This window comes from Oncorhynchus gorbuscha, linkage group LG05 (assembly GCF_021184085.1).
Source record: "Oncorhynchus gorbuscha isolate QuinsamMale2020 ecotype Even-year linkage group LG05, OgorEven_v1.0, whole genome shotgun sequence".
Taxonomy (NCBI): domain Eukaryota; kingdom Metazoa; phylum Chordata; class Actinopteri; order Salmoniformes; family Salmonidae; genus Oncorhynchus; species Oncorhynchus gorbuscha.
In genome coordinates, this window is record NC_060177.1 from 56,619,588 (window position 1) to 56,639,409 (window position 19,822).

A 19,822-nucleotide genomic window follows, 5' to 3' on the forward strand; every position below is an offset into this window, starting at 1 on the left:
TTAACTCCATATTACTGCCCATGACTTTTGGTATGTAATCTAGACCTGGTATAAAAATGATGTACAAACGGTGGGTGACACAATACAAGTTACCCCCACATGCCTCCCCACAAGTTGACCTCAAGATGATGTCCTAATGCATTAGAAAGGGACAAAAACTCTGTTTAGAGTATTAGCCAACTTGTTGAGATTCCAGAGGAATAAGAGGGAGAAATGACTTTTAGGGGTGTTTACAAAGCTCCCAGTTTCCCGAGTTCCATTGAAATCCACATAAGCACACATTATTTGTAGACAGGGCCGCAATCCAGTTATTAAAGAGCTTTCTTTCCCCCTGAGAAATACCAGAAAACACAAGGTCTGTGAACATCGCACTCTGTGGTTATTTTTTTTAGCTGGAAACTCCTCCCTTATAGCATGTGAGCGGGGGAAAGGTTCAGGCAATAGCTATGTGTTTGCCAAGGACTGGTTGAGCTCCCTGAATGGAAGTTGGCAGCACCTCTGGCTAAATCGGTAAGATTGAATTTATTTATCGTTTTTCTCCAGTCTTGGTAGAGTGAAGTTCATGCATTTTGTAGCAGCATCATTGAGTGGCATATTGGTATACTCATCTCCAGGCATTTCATCGGGCATTGTATTGTCTGTCACACTGTATTGTTGGGGGCATTATAGTTGGCCTACATTTTCTGAAAACGCATTTTGAGACGTTCCTTATGTGCACATTGGCCATTTATCTTCAAGAGAATCTGCATACAGATTAGTTTGTTCTATGGATAACTTGCACATTCTCTGCATACAAAATAAATATTGTCCAATGTCTTAAATATTTCGGGCATCACAGACACATGCCATTGAAAGAATTGAATCAGGCCTACTTTTTATCATCTTTCAATAAAGACACCAGACAACTGAGCAGAAATATCATATTGATAATCCACACTGGAAATGAGTCAGCATTTCATATTGGCATCTCATTCCTTTTTCAGTGCCTAAGGAATCTGAGACAGGCCATTTCCAAGTATGATTGGAAATAAAACATTTTAAATAAACTACAAGGTTGTGCTTTTAGACTGTTCCCAACACAATAATGGATCAATTGAAGTCCGCGACGGTAATGATGTGAAAATGTCAACATCCCTTTTGATATTTTCTTCCACTTGATTGTCATACACATACCACAAGATGCTTTGTCGTGCTATTACTCAAACAAAGAGTTACCGGTGTAACTGAATGAGCTACAGGAGCCCAAGGTCTTTCTGCCCTCTTTGTATTCTGTCTCTGCACCATTTGAGAGTGTACTGTATGTAGACAATGAATAGAAGCCACATGTTTAGAGCTTTCCTGCAGCTCACACAGGACAGCCACTTGACCGCTCATGTGAAAGCTGGGTCGAGTCATGTGCCTGCTCTGCTCTGATCGGCTTTTAATGACTCGAGTTGTGACGGTCTACGAAGCCCCTGTGATCATGAACCCACTGACTGGGAATTTCAGCTGTGTGTTAGGCCAATATTTGCCTCTTTGTTCAATCCTTTGTAGGGCACTTTGTAGTATACTGGCTATATTTACAGTACTTACAATGAAATTTACAATAGCCTATATCTATATGACAGTTTCAAAGTATATTAGTTAAGGGCACGAATCAAGCCAGCAATGTCTTCTGGGAGACCTGTAATTCAATTTTCTGAAGTCCTGGCAATGTAACAGTAATTCCGCTGTATTCATTGTTGCTGTATTAATTGTAAGTGTGGTGAATGTACCACCATTCATAGTAATGTCTGTAATGTCAGTTATGGCTATATTTGCGAGTAAGATATGACTATAATAGCCTACAGTACTTTGGTTTCATATTTTAGGGCAGGTTTGGCACGAGGCTGCACAATGACGACTGATTGGGATTACGACTACCTGATCAAGCTCTTGTCGTTAGGGGACTCTGGAGTGGGGAAAACCACTTTCCTCTACAGGTACACTGACAACAAGTTCAACCGCAAGTTCACCACCACAGTGGGAATAGACTTCAGGGAAAAGAGAGTGGTGAGTCGTGCTGCTTTACTTGTGTGCAGCCCATGACATTCCTTTCAAATACACCATTCATGTCCAGTCATCCTTGCTCCACACCAGCTTCCAATGATAATGTGGTTATACAAAATGTTGAATGTTGGATGGAATAGTAGGGGATCAACTCACAATAAAAAATAGAACATTTGTTGAAAACATATTCCAGAGCCAAAGAGCATGCCTTTGGTCCCAGCTCTTGAGATGACACTTCTTCTACAACTGTCTTGTGTCTCCAGACGTATTTGGGGACTGGCTCTAATGGAACGACAGAGAAGACTTTTAAAGTGCATCTACAGCTCTGGGACACAGCAGGGCAAGAGAGGTAGGTCACAACAAGCAGACAGTACATGTGATATCTGAACTGTCCTGCTCTGCAAGTCTGTCACATTTCACGGTATTTGCTGTTTTTCTGGGAGTATACTGTATTTAGAAATTCAAAGGCAATTTTGTATCATTGTCAGATGAGCATTTTCAATGGTAAAATCCATGTCCATAACGTTACCAGTGTTCGAACATTGTTGTAATTGTGTAAATTCCAGGTTCAGAAGTCTCACTACAGCCTTCTTCAGAGACGCAATGGGCTTCCTTCTTATGTTTGATCTGACCAATCAGCAGAGTTTTCTGAATGTCAGGAACTGGATGAGTATGTCTCAGCACACGTACCTCCCAAAGCACTTAGATCAATGTCAGCCTATAGTCAGTTTGAATCATCCATTTAGTAGAGCATGTAAGTACAATACCACATTGATAGTGTATTTGACGTTGTATTTGCCATTATAGTAAATGATCTCAATCTAGCAGGGTAGGTTACTGTTTGTGATTCAAATACTATCTTACATATCCATCAACAACTGGAATTTGATTACCTCTCGTTGTGATTGTTCAGGTCAGCTACAGGCAAATGCCTATTGTGACAGTCCAGACATAGTCTTAGTTGGCACCAAAGCAGACCTCAAAGACCTGAGAGATGTACAAGGAAAACAAGCCAGGGACCTGGCGGACAGATATTGGTAAGTGAGATGGATACCTGCTTGCTCAGGACAAAGTTCTGCTACCTCTGCGAAATGTGATCTGACCATTGGCACGGCTCTCTTCTCCAGCGAACCTCCGTGAACAGAGGGTGTTTGAGTTCATAGTTTTAGCACAACTGTAAAGCATTCGTACCAATCTAGAGCGAATGCTCCAAACAGAAGGAGTACTATTGTACTCCTGTTAATTCACCAGGAGGTTGAGTCAGTTAGCTACTACTATCCACTCTATAGAGCCTATTCAGCATCTTTAAAGGCCCAGTGCAATCAAACATTTGTTTCCTGTGTTTTATATATATTTCCACACAGAGGTTAGAATAATTGTGAAAATTATTATAATGGCCTTTTAGTGTAAAAGCTGTTTGAAAATACTGGCTGAAATTTCAGCCTGTTCAGGTGGGATGGAGATTTGGCTTGCCTTTTTAATTCACTAGGTGGTAAATTAATTAATAGACCAATAAGAAAGAGAGTTCCAAACCTCTCTGCCAATAACAGCTAGTGAAATTTCCCCCCCTCCCCACTCATACAACTCCCAGAGTTCTCTTTGCTAAGAAGATATTTTTGCTTATTTCTTACCATTTATATTAAAAACAATCACAGTAAGGTACTTAATTGTTACCCAGAATTGATTTGATATTAAGATTACAAATGGCTGCATTAGACCTTTAAAATAAAAATGACCCTATTAGAAATAAATCACAATTCAACTGAACGTTGTGGCCTTCATCCCTTCATTAATAATCACTATAATCAGTATAGTGTTCAGGTTAATAAGTCCCTCCCTTTCTCCCTAGTGTACCCTATTTTGAGACGAGCAGTGCCACAGGGGATGAGGTAGACCAGGCAGTGACCACTCTGCTGGACCTGGTGATGAGGCGCATGGAGCAGAACACAGAGGGGCCTGTGTCAGAGGCTGCCAATGGGAGCGCAGTCCTTAACAAAGTGGCCGAAACCTCCACCAGCAGGAAGTGTGCCTGTTAGGATGTCAGCCACATTTCATGAACATGTGGTTGGCTACATTCAGAATGAAGGACCATTCATTCAAATGTGTAACTATTGCATCATAGGAGTTTTATTATATTGGAAAAGTTCAATTATCCCATACAGTATTTTAAGGATGTGTATTATCCTCTTATGTAATAATGTGTTTATTTTTGGATTGATAACTGCTGCACTGGCTATTTATTCCCAACCTGGTCAGTATTATCTTAAGTCTGTACTTGTGATGTATGTTATTGACCAGAAACAAGCAACATAACACACAATCCAGTTTTATAACATTGTAAAATGATTAAAAAGTAAATGAAAGCACCATGTGTAGATCTCAAGCCAATATTTGTAATATGACGAGGCTTTGTGTGATTCTAAATGGTTAAATACTCATGTTTGAAGAAGAGTCGTATGTAAAAAGTATGTTTCTTTTTTTATTTGACACATTGAGGCATCGATGGAAGGAAAATGCAGGCACATACATTTATAATTGACAATATATAATCCAAAACTGATTATGCAACAACTCATTCACAGTCATGGTTACATTTCTTATATATGAATGAGAAAATCTATTATTGTGATACAATAATGCAAAGTGCATTACAGGATCCATGAGTTCTACTGTATACGACAAAGAGCACATTTGGTACTTAAGCTTGATTATTACTGGAACAAAATTGTCATGCACATTTAAGAAAGTATAGAACATGTTTAGAGGTCATAAGTACTGACAGAAAAAAATATGAAATTGTATTAAAACCCAAGTCTTAAGAATAAATGCTGTCATTTTAAACACAATTAATGTTGGTTTGACCAATAATTGCCTTTTGACATGAAAATGGCTGGCTGCTTTGATGACTTATCAGTTTGTTCTTGTCAAATAAATACATGCAAGCACAAACTTGGGGTGATTTGCAATCCGGCATTCTGTTAGTACCTTTCCTTTTGAACACAAACACGTCTGCACACACATTGGACATTTTGCTCTAAGGATATGTGGGGGAGCATACATTCTCTTCATTTATGTGAGTAGTACTGTAGTTTTCTTTGGAGATGATCAGTACATGGAAGCATTTAAAGGAGGACATTCATAGAGGCATTATAATTCAACAACAGAACCCATTAGACAAGACATAAAAGCAAATATACCACACAACTACCCAAGTCTTTTCTATGTCAGGAAATCATTTGACAACACATCAAATAAAAAACATAAATTGAATGAAATATATTGTTGTACATTGGTTGCCATACTTAAGCCAACATTCTAAATCACACCACATTCAGATAAATGAGTATCTCTTGTTTAATGAGCTTTCTTTGGTGTATTTACTTTTACGAAATAAACATGAGTGAAAATATAAATCTAATTTAATCTAAAATCGAATCTACATGACCAGGGTATGGACTAAGAGTAAACTACTACCTAACAAATTAATGGCACATTCGGATCATATATTTGTGTCATAATAATGACAGACAGTAATATGATGGGGGAAAAAACGGTCTATTCTAAAATACTTCTGTGAGCATGACACCCATGGTCGATGTAATACTGACTAACTTGTCTTTTAAAAGTACCCATAATCTGGTTCATGAGCATAGTAAATCTGAACTCATAAGAAAAAATGTTTTAAGGTAAATTACTAAGATTTTCTACCCCTGCTCATAAGGGCAATCCCATATCTTGTGCATGACATGTACACTATCACGCAACCCTCTGTCTAATAAATACAGCCAACTTGTGGTGTTTTCACCAACCTCACCTCCTTCCCAATGTGAGCATGTGCTGTGAGTCATCATGTGGCTATCATATGGTACCGTTTGAGCAAAGTCAATGTACAGACATCAATGGTTAAATCCTGAAAGCTACAGTACCAATCCATACCCAATTCTCTAACATAGTGGAGCTTGACTTGATACATTATATGTTTCATGTAACACTTTGTTGAGGAGAGTAAATATAATCTAGAGATATAAAAATAAAGTTACATTAGTTCTTTAATTGTCAGAAAGGTAAAACAAAGAATTTTGGTCCCAGTGGTTTGATAGGAATTTCTGCCTTAAAACAGCTTTCATACAATGTTTCTGGTGCTGTTTAAATTAGAATATCAGCACAAATAATTTGTTAGTTTCGTACATGCAGTGTCATTCAATAGTGTATCATGCTCTTTGTACAAGGTGCTACAATTATTAAACAAAACTTAATTTCTCTGGATTATGTCTCATAAGTCAAAGTAATGTATACACCGAGTGTACAAAACATTATGAATACCTTCTCTTTCCACGACATAGACTGAACAGGTGAAAGCTACGATCCTTTATGGATTTCACTTGTTAAATCCACTTCAATCAGATCAGTGTAGAGGAAGGGGAGGAGACAGGTTAAAGAAAGATTTGTAAGCCTTGAGACAATATTAGGAAAGCGCTCTTAAAGTTTTGTACACACAGTGAATGTGGTGGGAAGCAAAACCCTGTGCTGATACATGGGTCATAACATGAGTTCTGTGTTCAGTGTCTGACTAAAACCAAAAAAATGCTGTTACGGTATGCACCCCACAACATAAAGACTGGTTGGTGAAATTCCTTTTCCCTTTAGCACCATGGTGTTCAATGGTATTTTGAAAATAGATAAGAGCTGAAGTCGTATGAAACTAAAAACAGAATTCTGACACTTTTTCTGAATGTTTTGTTCAATTCCTCAAGAACAATTCTTAAAGCGGGATGATAACAACAATATATATACTTTAAAGTGTACTGTAACTAAGCTCAGTCTATGGCTTGGTGTTGGAATGTAGATTATTCATTCGCAAATTTAAATATTACCAGAGCGATCACCAGAATCTCAGTAAAATAGTGGGACTGTGGCTATCGCTACAGTATCTTTATCTAAATAGGGCAGCAATTATATACATTAAGGGGCATTGTAAACAAATCTTACTGCTACAGTAGTTAGCAGTGCAGTGTGCTGGCTGGGGCCCATTGGCTGTCTGCTGGCACCTGTGGTACTTCACTGTATGCTGAAAAGGGATGGAAAATAGACAGTGTGTCTGCTTGCACCTCATTGGGAGCATTTGCATCTGATAAAAAAAAAACAAACATTCCTTCTCTTAAATCCTTCCCTGAGACTAAGCAGTGATATCAAAAGAACAATCAAATCCCTTTGAAATAAGGCTATAGCCTAATAATATTTATGCCCCCCAACTCACCCCTACATTCTGGAAAAAACTTTTGTTTGGAAATAGTGATTATTTTTCATAAAATGTATGTGTGTTGTATTGATCTATTTAACCCAATAATTAAGATAGCAATGCAAATAATGTGATGTGAAATATTGTATGATAAGTACTATGATAGTGTGACATAATATATTCAGCATCATAATGACATCAACCAATAATCCACATTTGAAATACTGTGCCATGTTCCCCGCAACCTAAAGTGTGAATTACATACCCTATGACGAAGCTGAAAGGCAAGATGCAGTGGTGGTATGATGGTGTGTTTCTGGAGTGAAAGAGTAATACATCTTACTACTAAATCATGCATTGTCTGCTTCGAGTCGCAAAATATGTTACGTGAGCGCAAGGTCAGCTGCTGTGTTGGAGCTCCACCAAATGAATCTCTTGACGCACTGTCACCCAGGCTGGAATGTCTAGGAACAGTGTGAAAGGCTCAGCTTGGTCACACCTTCTCCATGCATCTTGTAGAGCAGCTTAAACTCACTGGGCAGCTGGTGGGTCTCCTGCCACTTGGTGGTGAACTTGGTTCCTTTCTTGTCGTAGTAGTGGTAGGGCAGCTCCTTGCCTGTGTTGGGATCCCAGCCGAAGGGCCAGAAGCCATAGAGATGGATCTCCTCACACATGGCCGAGGCCAGAGTGTACATGAGGATACCAGTGCTGAGTCGCTTCGGGGACAGGTTTTTGGTCTTCCAATATCTATGGGGGAAAAGTAAACACTTTTTTAGACAATGAAGTGTTCGACAGATGGCAAAAAAGACAGTCAGAAAAAAATCATAAGGAATAAAGTTTTGAAGTGTCTGTCCTATATCTAAGTGATATAATAAAGCTTAGGAAATATGTTAGCTTTTTTTTGGCACAAAACTACCTCCATACTTCCATTTGTGTTACCTTCAGACAATTCCCATGACACTTGTGTGTGTCATAGAGCAAAACAGAAAGTCCCCCCTTTCCATAGTGGCGTCCTATTAGTTTTGTAAGCCAAACTGTTTGGACGCTACAGATGTTTTCATGAAAATATCGATATTCGGTATGTCTCATGAGCTGACAAACACAGCTGTAGCTCGGCCACTTTCCGGATATGTCTAGCTTAAACTGACAGATTTTGATGGTGTTTTTTTATTATGTTACTTAGATAGACTCTTAAAAATAACCCAATTTGTTTTTTTGGTTAACTCAGCACTGGGTAAATATTGGACAGAACCCACGGTGGGTTATTTTGACCCAGCCAGTTGGTTTGTGTGAATAACCCAACATGTTGGGTTGTTAGGATTACCCAAACATGGGTTAATTTAACCATCAGTTGGGTTTTATTCACTTTCATGATGGGTTGAAGGTCTTTTTGGGCAGCAGGTCTTTTTTTAATGTAATCCTTATTCTTTTCAGGAGGTATGGCTTATTAAGGGTATAGCTTTCAGATAGTTATTTTTGGTCACCCATGAGAGTAAATATCATGCCTGTTCATTTGTTCTGTTCTATTGTATTACATGTTAAGATTGTACAGTGTAATTTTAAATGTTCCTTAAATATTTTTGGATATTAACATTATTAATTACATATTGTAATAAAGTGGTAGCTATCTCAACACTGGAACTTACATGGGTTCTTCAAGATGGAATCTGCAGTAGTGGGAAACAGCGCCAGTGGCCACCCCATCACCAATGTTTTTTTTTTTTTTTTTTTTTAGATTGGAGGAGTGTTGCACAGCATGATAAAACAAAAATCATATTGTGCTCTTCTATCTCGCATCCAAAAAAAAAAAACGTATTTGCTGTTGTAATATCACAAACAAATTTGGCTGTTTCACCATTAAGGACTCCAGCTTTAAAGGTCCAATGCAGACATTTTTATCTCAATATCTAATCATTTCTAAGTGTCAGTTAAGTACCTTACTGTGATTGTTTTCAATAAAAAAATCAAATACAAATAAAAGCTTCCTAGCAAAGACTCTAGCAAGAATTGTGCTCGGACTGTCTGGGAGTGGTCTGAGTTGGGAGGGTAAAACACAAAACTAGAGGTCAACCGATTATGATTTTTCAACACCGATACCGATTATTTGGAGGACCAAAAAAGCCGATACCGATTAATCGGACAATTTTTTTGTTTATTTATTTGTAATAATGACAATTACAACAATACTGAATGACCACTTATTTTAACTTAATATAATAAATCAATAAAATCAATTTAGCCTCAAGTAAATAATGAAACATGTTCAATTTGGTTTAAATAATGCAAAAACAAAGTGTTGGAGAAGAAAGTAAAAGTGCACTATGTGCTATGTAAGAAAGCTAACGTTTCAGTTCCTTCCTCAGAACATGAGAACATATGAAAGCTGGTGGTTCCTTTTAACACGAGTCTTCAATATTCCCAGGTAAGAAGTTTTAGGCTGTAGTTATTATAGGAATTATAGGACTATTGCCCTCTATACCATTTGTATTTCATTAAACTTTGACTATTGGATGTTCTTATAGGCACTTTAGTATTGCCAGTGTAACAGTATAGCTTCCGTCCCTCTCCTCGCTCCTCTCTGGGCTCTGGACAATTAGCATGCGCTAACTAGCTAGCCATTTCACTTTGGTTTACACAAGCCTCATCTCGGGAGTTGATAGGCTTGAAGTCATAAACAGCGCAATGCTTGACGCACAACGAAGAGCTGCTGGCAAAACACACAAAAGTGCTGTTTGAATTCATGTTTATGGAGCCGATGTGAAATGGCTAGCTAGTTAGCGGTGGTGCGCGCCAGTGGCGTTTCAATCGGTGACGTCACTTGCTCTGAGACCTTGAAGTAGTGGTTCCCCTTGCTCTGCAAGGGACGCAGCTTTTGTGGAGCGATGGGTAACGATGCTTCGAGGGTGACTGTTGATGTGTGCAGAGCGTCCCTGGTTCGCGCCCAGGTCGGGGCGAGGGGACGGACATAAAGTCTACACGCTAGATAATATCTAGTAATATCATCAACCAGGTGTAGTTAACTAGTGATTATGATTGATTGTTTTTTTTTTTAGACAAGTTTAATGCTAGCTAGCAACTTACCTTGGCTTACTGCATTCACGTAACAGGCAGTCTCCTTGTGGAGTGCAACGAGAGAAAGGCAGGTCATTACTACGTTGGACTAGTTAACTGTAAGGTTGCAAGATTGGATCCCCCGAGCTGACAAGGTGAAAATCTGTCGTTCTGTCTCTGAACAAGGCAGTTAACCCACTGTTCCTAGGCCGTCATTGAAAATAAGAATGTGTTCTTAACTGACTTGCCTAGTTAAATAAAGGTATATAAAAAAAATGTGAAAAAATGTAATACAAAAGTCGGCAAATCGGCGCCCAAAAATACCGATTTCCGATTGTTATGAAAACTCGAAATCGGCCCTATTTAATCGGCCATTCCGATTAATCGGTCGACCTCTACACAAAACTAGCTGTTATTGGCCGAAAGGTTTGATACTCTCTTTCTTATTGGTCTATTAACTAATTTCCTGCCTGGTGATGTGACCAGGCAGGCCAAAACTCCATCCCACCAGGCGCTCTTTGCAAAGTGCTCTTGCACAAAAAGGAAATGATCATATTTTTCAACAGTTTCACAGTATTATTCTTAACTCATAGTGTGGAAATTTATATAAAATACAGGAAATATCACTTTTTTGATTGCACTGGGACTTTAAGGAACACAAAACCTTTGTAAGCCTTCTGTGAGCCTCATAAAAGCTTCAAACTGCCAGTGTTCAACCTTAACATGCAGTAATAATACAACAGAACAGATTAACAGGAATGACATTTACTTTCACAGGTGGCTAATCTGAAAGCCACGCCCCTACTAAGCCACGCCTGCAGTCTATTTCAATAACCCAGCATCAATAACCCAGCATTAAAACCCAACCTTGCTCTTTTAAAAGAAAACAACCTAAGTTACCCAATGCCTACAACCCAGCAGTTGGGTCATTTTTTTGGTGTACATTATGTAGGAACAATGGTGTCTGAAAGTGAGAACAAAACCACCAATGACAGTTCTGATTCCCAGAACTCTGGCACAATAAACTCAGTCTCTCCATACTCACTTGTTGACATCCTGCATGATGTTTCCAGGCCAGGCCAGCTCGATTTTCAGCTGCCCCTTGTGCTCAACAAAGAAGTCCACCAGGGTCCGTGTGACGGTGGCTGAGGTGTGGAGGAAAAACGCAGGGATCCACAAAATGGCCCCTTCCAGCTTCTTCAGGTTGAGGAAGAAGTTGTTGCGGTCCTGGATGGTCAAAAGGTTGTTGTAGTACCTCTCCAGGATGCTGGGGTTAAAGGTGGTGAGGTTGGTCTTCCGGCCCACATCCTTGTAGTAGGAGTCGGTAGGGGCGAAGTTGCAGCGGAAGATAAAGTCGGCGCTGTCGATCTCTGGCCCACAATGGCTACCAGTCAGGATCCCACTGTTACCCACCACGGCACACACGTTGTAGTGCTTGTTCTGGATGGGTGAAGCATCAGGAAGCAGTGACTTCAGGTTGTTGCTTATAGAGAAGACATACTTGTGACTGGAGTAGTCGAAGTGCATCAGCTGGCCGACGCGCACACCGTTCTTGGTGAGGGAGAAGTTGTTGGCCACATCAATGTAATGGAAGATCTCTTTCCTGAAAAGTTGTAAACAGATCAAAATATCAGCTCACAGCTGCTGTTTCAACAAAATGCAATGTTGCAATGTAGCCAACTGCAAACGACAAAAAAACGGAAATGTTCTACTAAACACATAAACAGTATTCTGTTTAAACCGAATAATAATAATAATAATAATACCTTTGCTGATAAAAAGCTGTCCTATTGAATTTCCATTTGGAAGGTTTGCCTTGCAGCTCCTCGTTCAGAGCATTGGTTAACGGGATGAAGGATGGGTCCAGGAAATTCATGGCAAACTGTGACCTGAGAAGAAAAGGGTTTTCCTTAGTAAAGAGCTATTAATATTGTCAGCATTATTGTCAGCATGTCCAAGCCAACTCATAGCATGCATTCACGTGTGGGCTTGTAACAGTATAGGCACAATAACATCTAGCAGCACCTTGGACTGTCAAGGGTGTGTATACTGGTGGCGAAGTCAGATGCAGGAGGGCAGAGTGTTGTGAACAGGCGCACACTTTATTCAGGCTGGAGTGAACAAACAGACGGACGCAAACTGCGTCAAAACCTCCTGCAAAAAGGCAAAAGTGCAACGCGCGAAAAAAACACTCACCAAAGCTAATGTACCAAATGAACATACGAGCAAAAGCACGGAACATGGAAACATAGCCTGGCGCGTCACAATAACCACATAACAATAAACAATATATATATATTTGGGGTGGGGGGGGGGGGCAAAAACTGTAGAATCGATGATTCTACAGTTGAAATGTCATTAAACATTTAATGTAAGGCTAATTAATTGAGGCAGGGGTTTGCATTAGAGTTAGGCTACTTCCGCTTGCAGAGGAATTCTTATTTATTTTGATTATTTATTCAGGCCCTGATTCCTCTAATACAGTTGGCCATATAATGCCATAGCCTACAGAACAATGTAGACATAATCAATCATAAAGATTTCGTTGGAAAAAATTGTACCGCGTGCGCCTTGTCAGAATGAAATAAATCACACATTATAGGACCATTTCATGATTTTTACATGCGTCATATCAAAATAAAAAATTATGAGCTTCCAAATCTTGGTTTAGCTTACTCACCGAAATCCTGCGTGGAACATTATCCGTGGTCCTCCCATATTGTCATTTTTTGTGGAAGAGAAGATGCTGTCCTTTCTAATGGACACATAACTTATTAAGGATAAAATGAGAAGAGCAACCATCAATATGACCAGACCCAGAGCGTTTGCGATGCGGACCATCTTGGAGCGTTTTCATTCCTTGAAGAATAGCGATGGAAATGTGCCAGCCTTCATCACCTCGATTCTAGATGTTGATTTTGTCTATACATATTCGTATTATGACACAAAATAAACATGCTTTCCAATGTAAAATGGACGGCAAATATGCAATGTGGTTGAAATGGCAGTTAGCGATTTGTCTTCGTGCACTCACATCATCCCTGCTGCCTTGCCTTGCTTTCGCGCTGAACTGAATTCTCTCCAGGCAGCCAGATTAATACCATTAGGGCGATGCATCTGAAATTCACGTCAATGTATCAATCCAGCAAAATTCTCTCCGGTCTCGGCTACGCAACCTCTCCCCATTAAATAATTTCACATATTCCGGTGCAAATGGAGAAGTGTTTGTTGAGCCCAGATGAAAATACGACTAAAAGTGTCATGACTGTATTACACCTCCGTGGTTTAGAGATGGGAGCAATAAACTTAATGTGTTATGCATACCATCGAATATTACTTGCTGACTGTACAAAATACTGAATCACATCATATTTTGCAAATGTGGAAACCTGATCAGCATCTGAATAAGGGATGTCCCTACGAATACTAAAGTACATCTCATTAACAGTAGCATATCAGTTTAAAGTTCCAATGCAACCGTTTTTTTACGACAACAAATCATTTCTGGGTAAAAATTAAGTACATTACTGTGATTGTTTTCAATTGAAATGGTCAAAAATAAACAAAAATAGCTTCTCAGCAAAGTGCAATTTCTCAAGCAATAATTTCCTACAACTGTCTGAGCATGGTCTGAGAGGGAAGGGGGGAAATAGCTGTTATTGGCAGAGAGGTTTGGAACTAATTTCTTATTGGTCTTTAACTAATTTACTGCAGGCAGGCCAAAACTCCATGCACCAAAACAGGCTGACATTTTCAAACAGCTCTTACACTGAGAGGGCATTATCATGTTCACAGTATTATTCCAACTTCATGTTGTAGAAATATATACAGTGCATTCGGAAAGTATATATATACTTTTTCCAAATTTTATTACGATACAGCCAGAACGAAAACCAAGCCATGAGGTCGAAGGAATTGGCCCTAGAACTCCGAGACACAGATCTATAGAAGGGTACCAAAACATTTCTGCCGCATTGAAGGTCCCCAAGAACACAGTGGCCTCCATCATTCTTAAATGGAAGAAGTTTGGAGGCACCAAAACTCTTCCTAGGGCTGGCCGCCTGGCCAAAATGAGCAATTGGTAGAGAAGGGCCTTGGTCAGGGAGGTGACCAAGAACCCAATGGTCACTCTGACTGTCATGCCGGTGAATGAGGACCCAAAAGCGACTTGGCGAAAACAGAGTTTTTAATCCAGTAAGAAACTTTACAAAACAAAAAGCATAATACTACTCGTAAAGACGAGAACAGACAGGAGACTTGATCGAGAACTGCAGGTTGCCTCGGGAAGGCACTTGAACCTAGCAGACTCAGACACCTGCTCACCACGCAGCATCTGAGGGAAACACGACACGACAGGGCAAAACATAGACACAGCACGGTGAATTATAGATGAGGATCCGACAGGGCAGGTACGGAAAACAAGGAGAGAAATAGGGACTCTAATCAGGGAAAAGGATCGGGAACAGGTGTGGGAAGACTAAATGATGATTAGGGGAATAGGAACAGCTGGGAGCAGGAACGGAACGATAGAGAGAAAGAGAGCGAGAGAGTGAGAGAGGGAGGGGGAGAGAGAGGGATAGAAAGAGGAAAGAACCTAATAAGACCAGCAGAGGGAAACGAATAGAAGGGGAAGCACAGGGACAAGACATGATAATTAATGACAAAACATGACAGTACCCCCCACTCACCGAGCGCCTCCTGGCGCACTCGAGGAGGAATCCTGGCGGCAACGGAGGAAATCATCAATGAGTGAACGGTCCAGCACGTCCCGAGACGGAACCCAACTCCTCTCCTCAGGACCGTAACCCTCCCAATCCACTAAGTATTGGTGACCCCGTCCCCGAGAACGCATGTCCATGATCTTATGTACCTTGTAAAAGGTGCGCTCTCGACAAGGACGGGAGGGGGAGGAAGACGAACGGGGTGCGAAGAAAGGGCTTGACACAGGAGACATGGAAGACAGGATGGACGCGACGAAGATGTCGCGGAAGAAACAGCACAGGATTGACGACCTGGGAGACACGGAACGGACCAATGAACCGCGGAGTCAACTTACGAGAAGCTGTCGTAAGAGGAAGGTTGCGAGTGGAAAGCCACACTCTCTGGCCGCAACAATACCTTGGACTCTTAATCCTGCGTTTAAAGCGGCAAAGTGCAGACCTCACCCTCCTCCAGGTGCGCTCACAACATTGGACAAACGCTTGAGCGGAGGGAACGCTGGACTCGGCAAGCTGGGATGAGAACAGAGGAGGCTGGTAACCCAGACTACTCTGAAACGGAGATAACCCGGTAGAAGACGAAGGAAGCGAGTTGTGAGCGTATTCTGCCCAGGGGAGCTGTTCTGCCCAAGACGCAGGGTTTCTGAAAGAAAGGCTGCGTAGTATGCGACCAATCGTCTGATTGGCCCTCTCTGCTTGACCGTTAGACTGGGGATGAAACCCGGAAGAGAGACTGACGGACGCACCAATCAAACGACAGAACTCCCTCCAAAACTGTGACGTGAATTGCGGGCCTCTGTCTGAAACGGCGTCTAACGGGAGGCCATGAATTCTGAACACATTCTCGATAATGATTTGTGCCGTCTCCTTAGCGGAAGGAAGTTTAGCAGGGGAATGAAATGTGCCGCCTTAGAGAACCTATCGACAACCGTAAGAATCACAGTCTTCCCCGCAGACAAAGGCAGACCGGTAATGAAGTCTAGGGCGATGTGAGACCATGGTCGAGAAGGAATGGGGAGCGGTCTGAGACGACCGGCAGGAGGAGAGTTACCCGACTTAGTCTGCGCGCAGTCCGAACAAGCAGCCACGAAACGGCGCGTGTCACGCTCCTGAGTCGGCCACCAAAAGCGCTGGCGAATAGACGCAAGAGTGCCTCGAACACCGGGATGACCAGCTAACTTGGCAGAGTGAGCCCACTGAAGAACAGCCAGACGAGTGGAAACAGGAACGAAAAGGAGGTTACTAGGACAAGCGCGCGCGCAGTGTGCGTGAGTGCTTGCTTAACCTGTCTTTCAATTCCCCAGACTGTCAACCCGACAACACGCCCATAAGGAAGAATCCCCTCGGGATCCAGTAGAAGCCACAGAAGAACTAAACAGACGGGATAAGGCATCAGGCTTGGTGTTCTTGCTACCCGGACGGTAAGAAATCACAAACTCGAAACGAGCGAAAAACAACGCCCAACGAGCTTGACGGGCATTAAGTCGTTTGGCAGAACGGATGTACTCAAGGTTCTTATGGTCTGTCCAAACGACAAAAGGAACGGTCGCCCCCTCCAACCACTGTCGCCATTCGCCTAGGGAGCGGATGGCGAGAGCAGTTCACGGTTACCCACATCATAGTTGCGCTCAGATGGCGACAGGCGATGAGAAAAATAAGCGCAAGGATGAACCTTATCGTCAGACTGGAAGCGCTGGGATAGAATGGCTCCCACGCCTACCTCTGAAGCGTCAACCTCGACAATGAATTGTCTAGTGACGTCAGGAGTAACGAGGATAGGAGCGGACGTAAAACGTTCTTTTAGAAGATCAAAAGCTCCCTGGGCGGAACCGGACCACTTAAAACACGTCTTGACAGAAGTAAGAGCTGTGAGAGGGGCAGCAACTTGACCGAAATTACGAATGAAACGCCGATAGAAATTAGCGAAACCTAAAAAGCGCTGCAACTCGACACGTGACCTTGGAACGGGCCAATCACTGACAGCTTGGACCTTAGCGGAATCCATCTGAATGCCTTCAGCGGAAATAACGGAACCGAGAAAAGTAACGGAGGAGACATGAAAAGAGCACTTCTCAGCCTTTACGTAGAGACAATTCTCTAAAAGGCGCTGTAGAACACGTCGAACGTGCTGAACATGAATCTCGAGTGACGGTGAAAAAATCAGGATATCGTCAAGATAGACAAAAACAAAGATGTTCAGCATGTCTCTCAGAACATCATTAACTAATGCCTGAAAAACAGCTGGCGCATTGGCGAGACCAAACGGCAGAACCCGGTACTCAAAATGCCCTAACGGAGTGTTAAACGCCGTTTTCCACTCGTCCCCCTCTCTGATGCGCACGAGATGGTAAGCGTTACGAAGGTCCAACTTAGTAAAGCACCTGGCTCCCTGCAGAATCTCGAAGGCTGATGACATAAGGGGAAGCGGATAACGATTCTTAACCGTTATGTCATTCAGCCCTCGATAATCCACGCAGGGGGCAGAGTACCGTCCTTCTTCTTAACAAAAAGAACCCCGCCCCGGCCGGAGAGGAAGAAGGCACTATGGTACCGGCGTCAAGAGACACAGATAAATAATCCTCGAGAGCCTTACGTTCGGGAGCCGACAGAGAGTATAGTCTACCCCGAGGAGGAGTGGTCCCCGGAAGGAGATCAATACTACAATCATACGACCGGTGAGGAGGAAGGGAGTTGGCTCGGGACCGACTGAAGACCGTGCGCAGATCATGATATTCCTCCGGCACTCCTGTCAAATCGCCAGGTTCCTCCTGAGAAGTGGGGACAGAAGAAATGGGAGGGATGGCAGACATTAAGCACTTCACATGACAAGATACGTTCCAGGATAGGATAGAATTACAAGACCAATTAATAGAAGGATTATGACATACTAGCCAGGGATGACCCAAAACAACAGGTGTGAAAGGTGAACGAAAAATCAAAAAAGAAATAGTCTCACTGTGGTTACCAGATACTGTGAGAGTTAAAGGTAGTGTCTCAAATCTGATACTGGGAAGATGACTACCATCTAAGGCAAACATGGGCGTAGGCTTGTCTAACTGTCTGAAAGGAATGTTATGTTTCGAACCCATGCTTCGTCCATGAAACAACCCTCAGCCCCAGAGTCAATCAAGGCACTGCATGTAAAGAACCGGTCCAGCGTAGATGGACCGACATAGTAGTACAGGATCTAGATGAAGAGACCTGAGTAGTAGCGCTCACCAGTAGCCCTCCGCTTACTGATGGGCTCTGGCCTCTTACTGGACATGAATTAACAAAATGTCCATCAAATCCGCAATAGAGGCACAGGCGGTTGGTGATCCTCCGTTCCCTCTCCTTAGTCGAGATGCGAATCCCTCCCAGCTGCATGGGCTCAGTCTCAGAGCCAGAGGAGGGAGATGGTTGCGATGCGGAGCAGGGAAACACCGTTGATGCGAGCTCTCTTCCACGAGCCTGGTGACGAAGATCTACCCGTCGTTCTATGCGGATGGCGAGAGCAATCAAAGAGTCCACACTGGAAGGAACCTCCCGAGAGAGAATCTCATCTTTGACCACTGTGTGGAGTCCCTCCAGAAAACGAGCGAGCAGCGCCCGGCTCGTTCCAGTCACTAGAGGCAGCAAGAGTACGAAACTCTATAGAGTAATCCGTTATGGATCGATCACCTTGGCATAGGGAAGCCAGGGCCCTAGAAGCCTCCCCACCAAAAACTGAACGGTCAAAAACCGAATCATCTCCTCTTTAAAGTTCTGGTAATTGTTAGAACAATCAGCCCTTGCCTCCCAGATAGCTGTGCCCCACTCTCGGGCCCGGCCAGTAAGGAGTGAAATGACGTAAGCAACCCGAGCTCTCTCTCTAGAGTATGTGTTGGGTTGGAGAGAGAACACAATCTCACACTGGGTGAGAAAGGAGCGGCACTCAGTGGGCTGCCCGGAGTAGCAAGGTGGGTTATTAACCCTAGGTTCTGGAGGCTCGGCAGGCCAGGAAGTAACAGGTGGCACGAGACGAAGACTCTGGAACTGTCCAGAGGTCGGAAACCTGAGCGGCCAGGTTCTCCACGGCATGGCGAGCAGCAGACAATTCCTGCTCGTGTCTGCCGAGCATGGCTCCTTGGATCTCGACGGCAGTGTTACGAGCGTCTGTAGTCGCTGGGTCCATTCCTCGGTCGGATCCTTCTGTCATGCCGGTGAATGAGGACCCAAAAGCGACTTGGCGAAAACAGAGTTTTTAATCCAGTAAGAAACTTTACAAAACAAAAAGCATAATACTACTCGTAAAGACGAGAACAGACAGGAGACTTGATCGAGAACTGCAGGTTGCCTCGGGAAGGCACTTGAACCTAGCAGACTCAGACACCTGCTCACCACGCAGCATCTGAGGGAAACACGACACGACAGGGCAAAACATAGACACAGCACGGTGAATTATAGATGAGGATCCGACAGGGCAGGTACGGAAAACAAGGAGAGAAATAGGGACTCTAATCAGGGAAAAGGATCGGGAACAGGTGTGGGAAGACTAAATGATGATTAGGGGGAATAGGAACAGCTGGGAGCAGGAACGGAACGATAGAGAGAAGAGAGAGCGAGAGAGTGAGAGAGGGAGGGGGGAGAGAGAGGGATAGAAAGAGGGAAAGAACCTAATAAGACCAGCAGAGGGAAACGAATAGAAGGGGAAGCACAGGGACAAGACATGATAATTAATGACAAAACATGACACTGACATAGCTCCAGAGTTCCTTTGTGGAGATGGGAGAAACATCCAGGACAACCATCTCTTTAGCACTCCACC

General features: G+C 42.6%; 2 protein-coding genes across 3 annotated transcripts; one reads left to right on the forward strand and one right to left on the reverse strand.

Moving 5' to 3' along the window:
* Positions 1-405: 405 nt before the first annotated feature.
* Positions 406-4,395, forward strand: LOC124036109 (ras-related protein Rab-27B-like). Of its 2 annotated transcripts, none has more exons than XM_046350254.1 (6): positions 406-510; positions 1,851-2,031; positions 2,292-2,377; positions 2,595-2,698; positions 2,942-3,065; positions 3,878-4,395. In XM_046350254.1, exons 2-6 carry the CDS (start codon positions 1,876-1,878, stop codon positions 4,062-4,064), a joined length of 657 nt encoding a protein of 218 aa, XP_046206210.1. In that variant the 5' UTR covers positions 406-510; positions 1,851-1,875; the 3' UTR covers positions 4,065-4,395. The 2 variants fall into 2 exon arrangements, with proteins under 2 accessions (XP_046206210.1, XP_046206211.1); XM_046350255.1 differs by having other exon boundaries at positions 418-510; positions 1,830-2,031.
* A 92-nt stretch (positions 4,396-4,487) lies between these two features.
* Positions 4,488-13,732, reverse strand: LOC124036108 (sia-alpha-2,3-Gal-beta-1,4-GlcNAc-R:alpha 2,8-sialyltransferase-like). The gene is made up of 4 exons (XM_046350253.1): positions 12,999-13,732; positions 12,085-12,207; positions 11,364-11,921; positions 4,488-8,014 (listed from the first exon to the last, which is right to left on the reverse strand). The coding sequence occupies exons 1-4, from the start codon at positions 13,157-13,159 to the stop codon at positions 7,732-7,734; spliced, it is 1,125 nt and encodes a 374-aa protein (XP_046206209.1). The 5' UTR covers positions 13,160-13,732; the 3' UTR covers positions 4,488-7,731.
* Between the last annotated feature and the right edge of the window lie 6,090 nt (positions 13,733-19,822).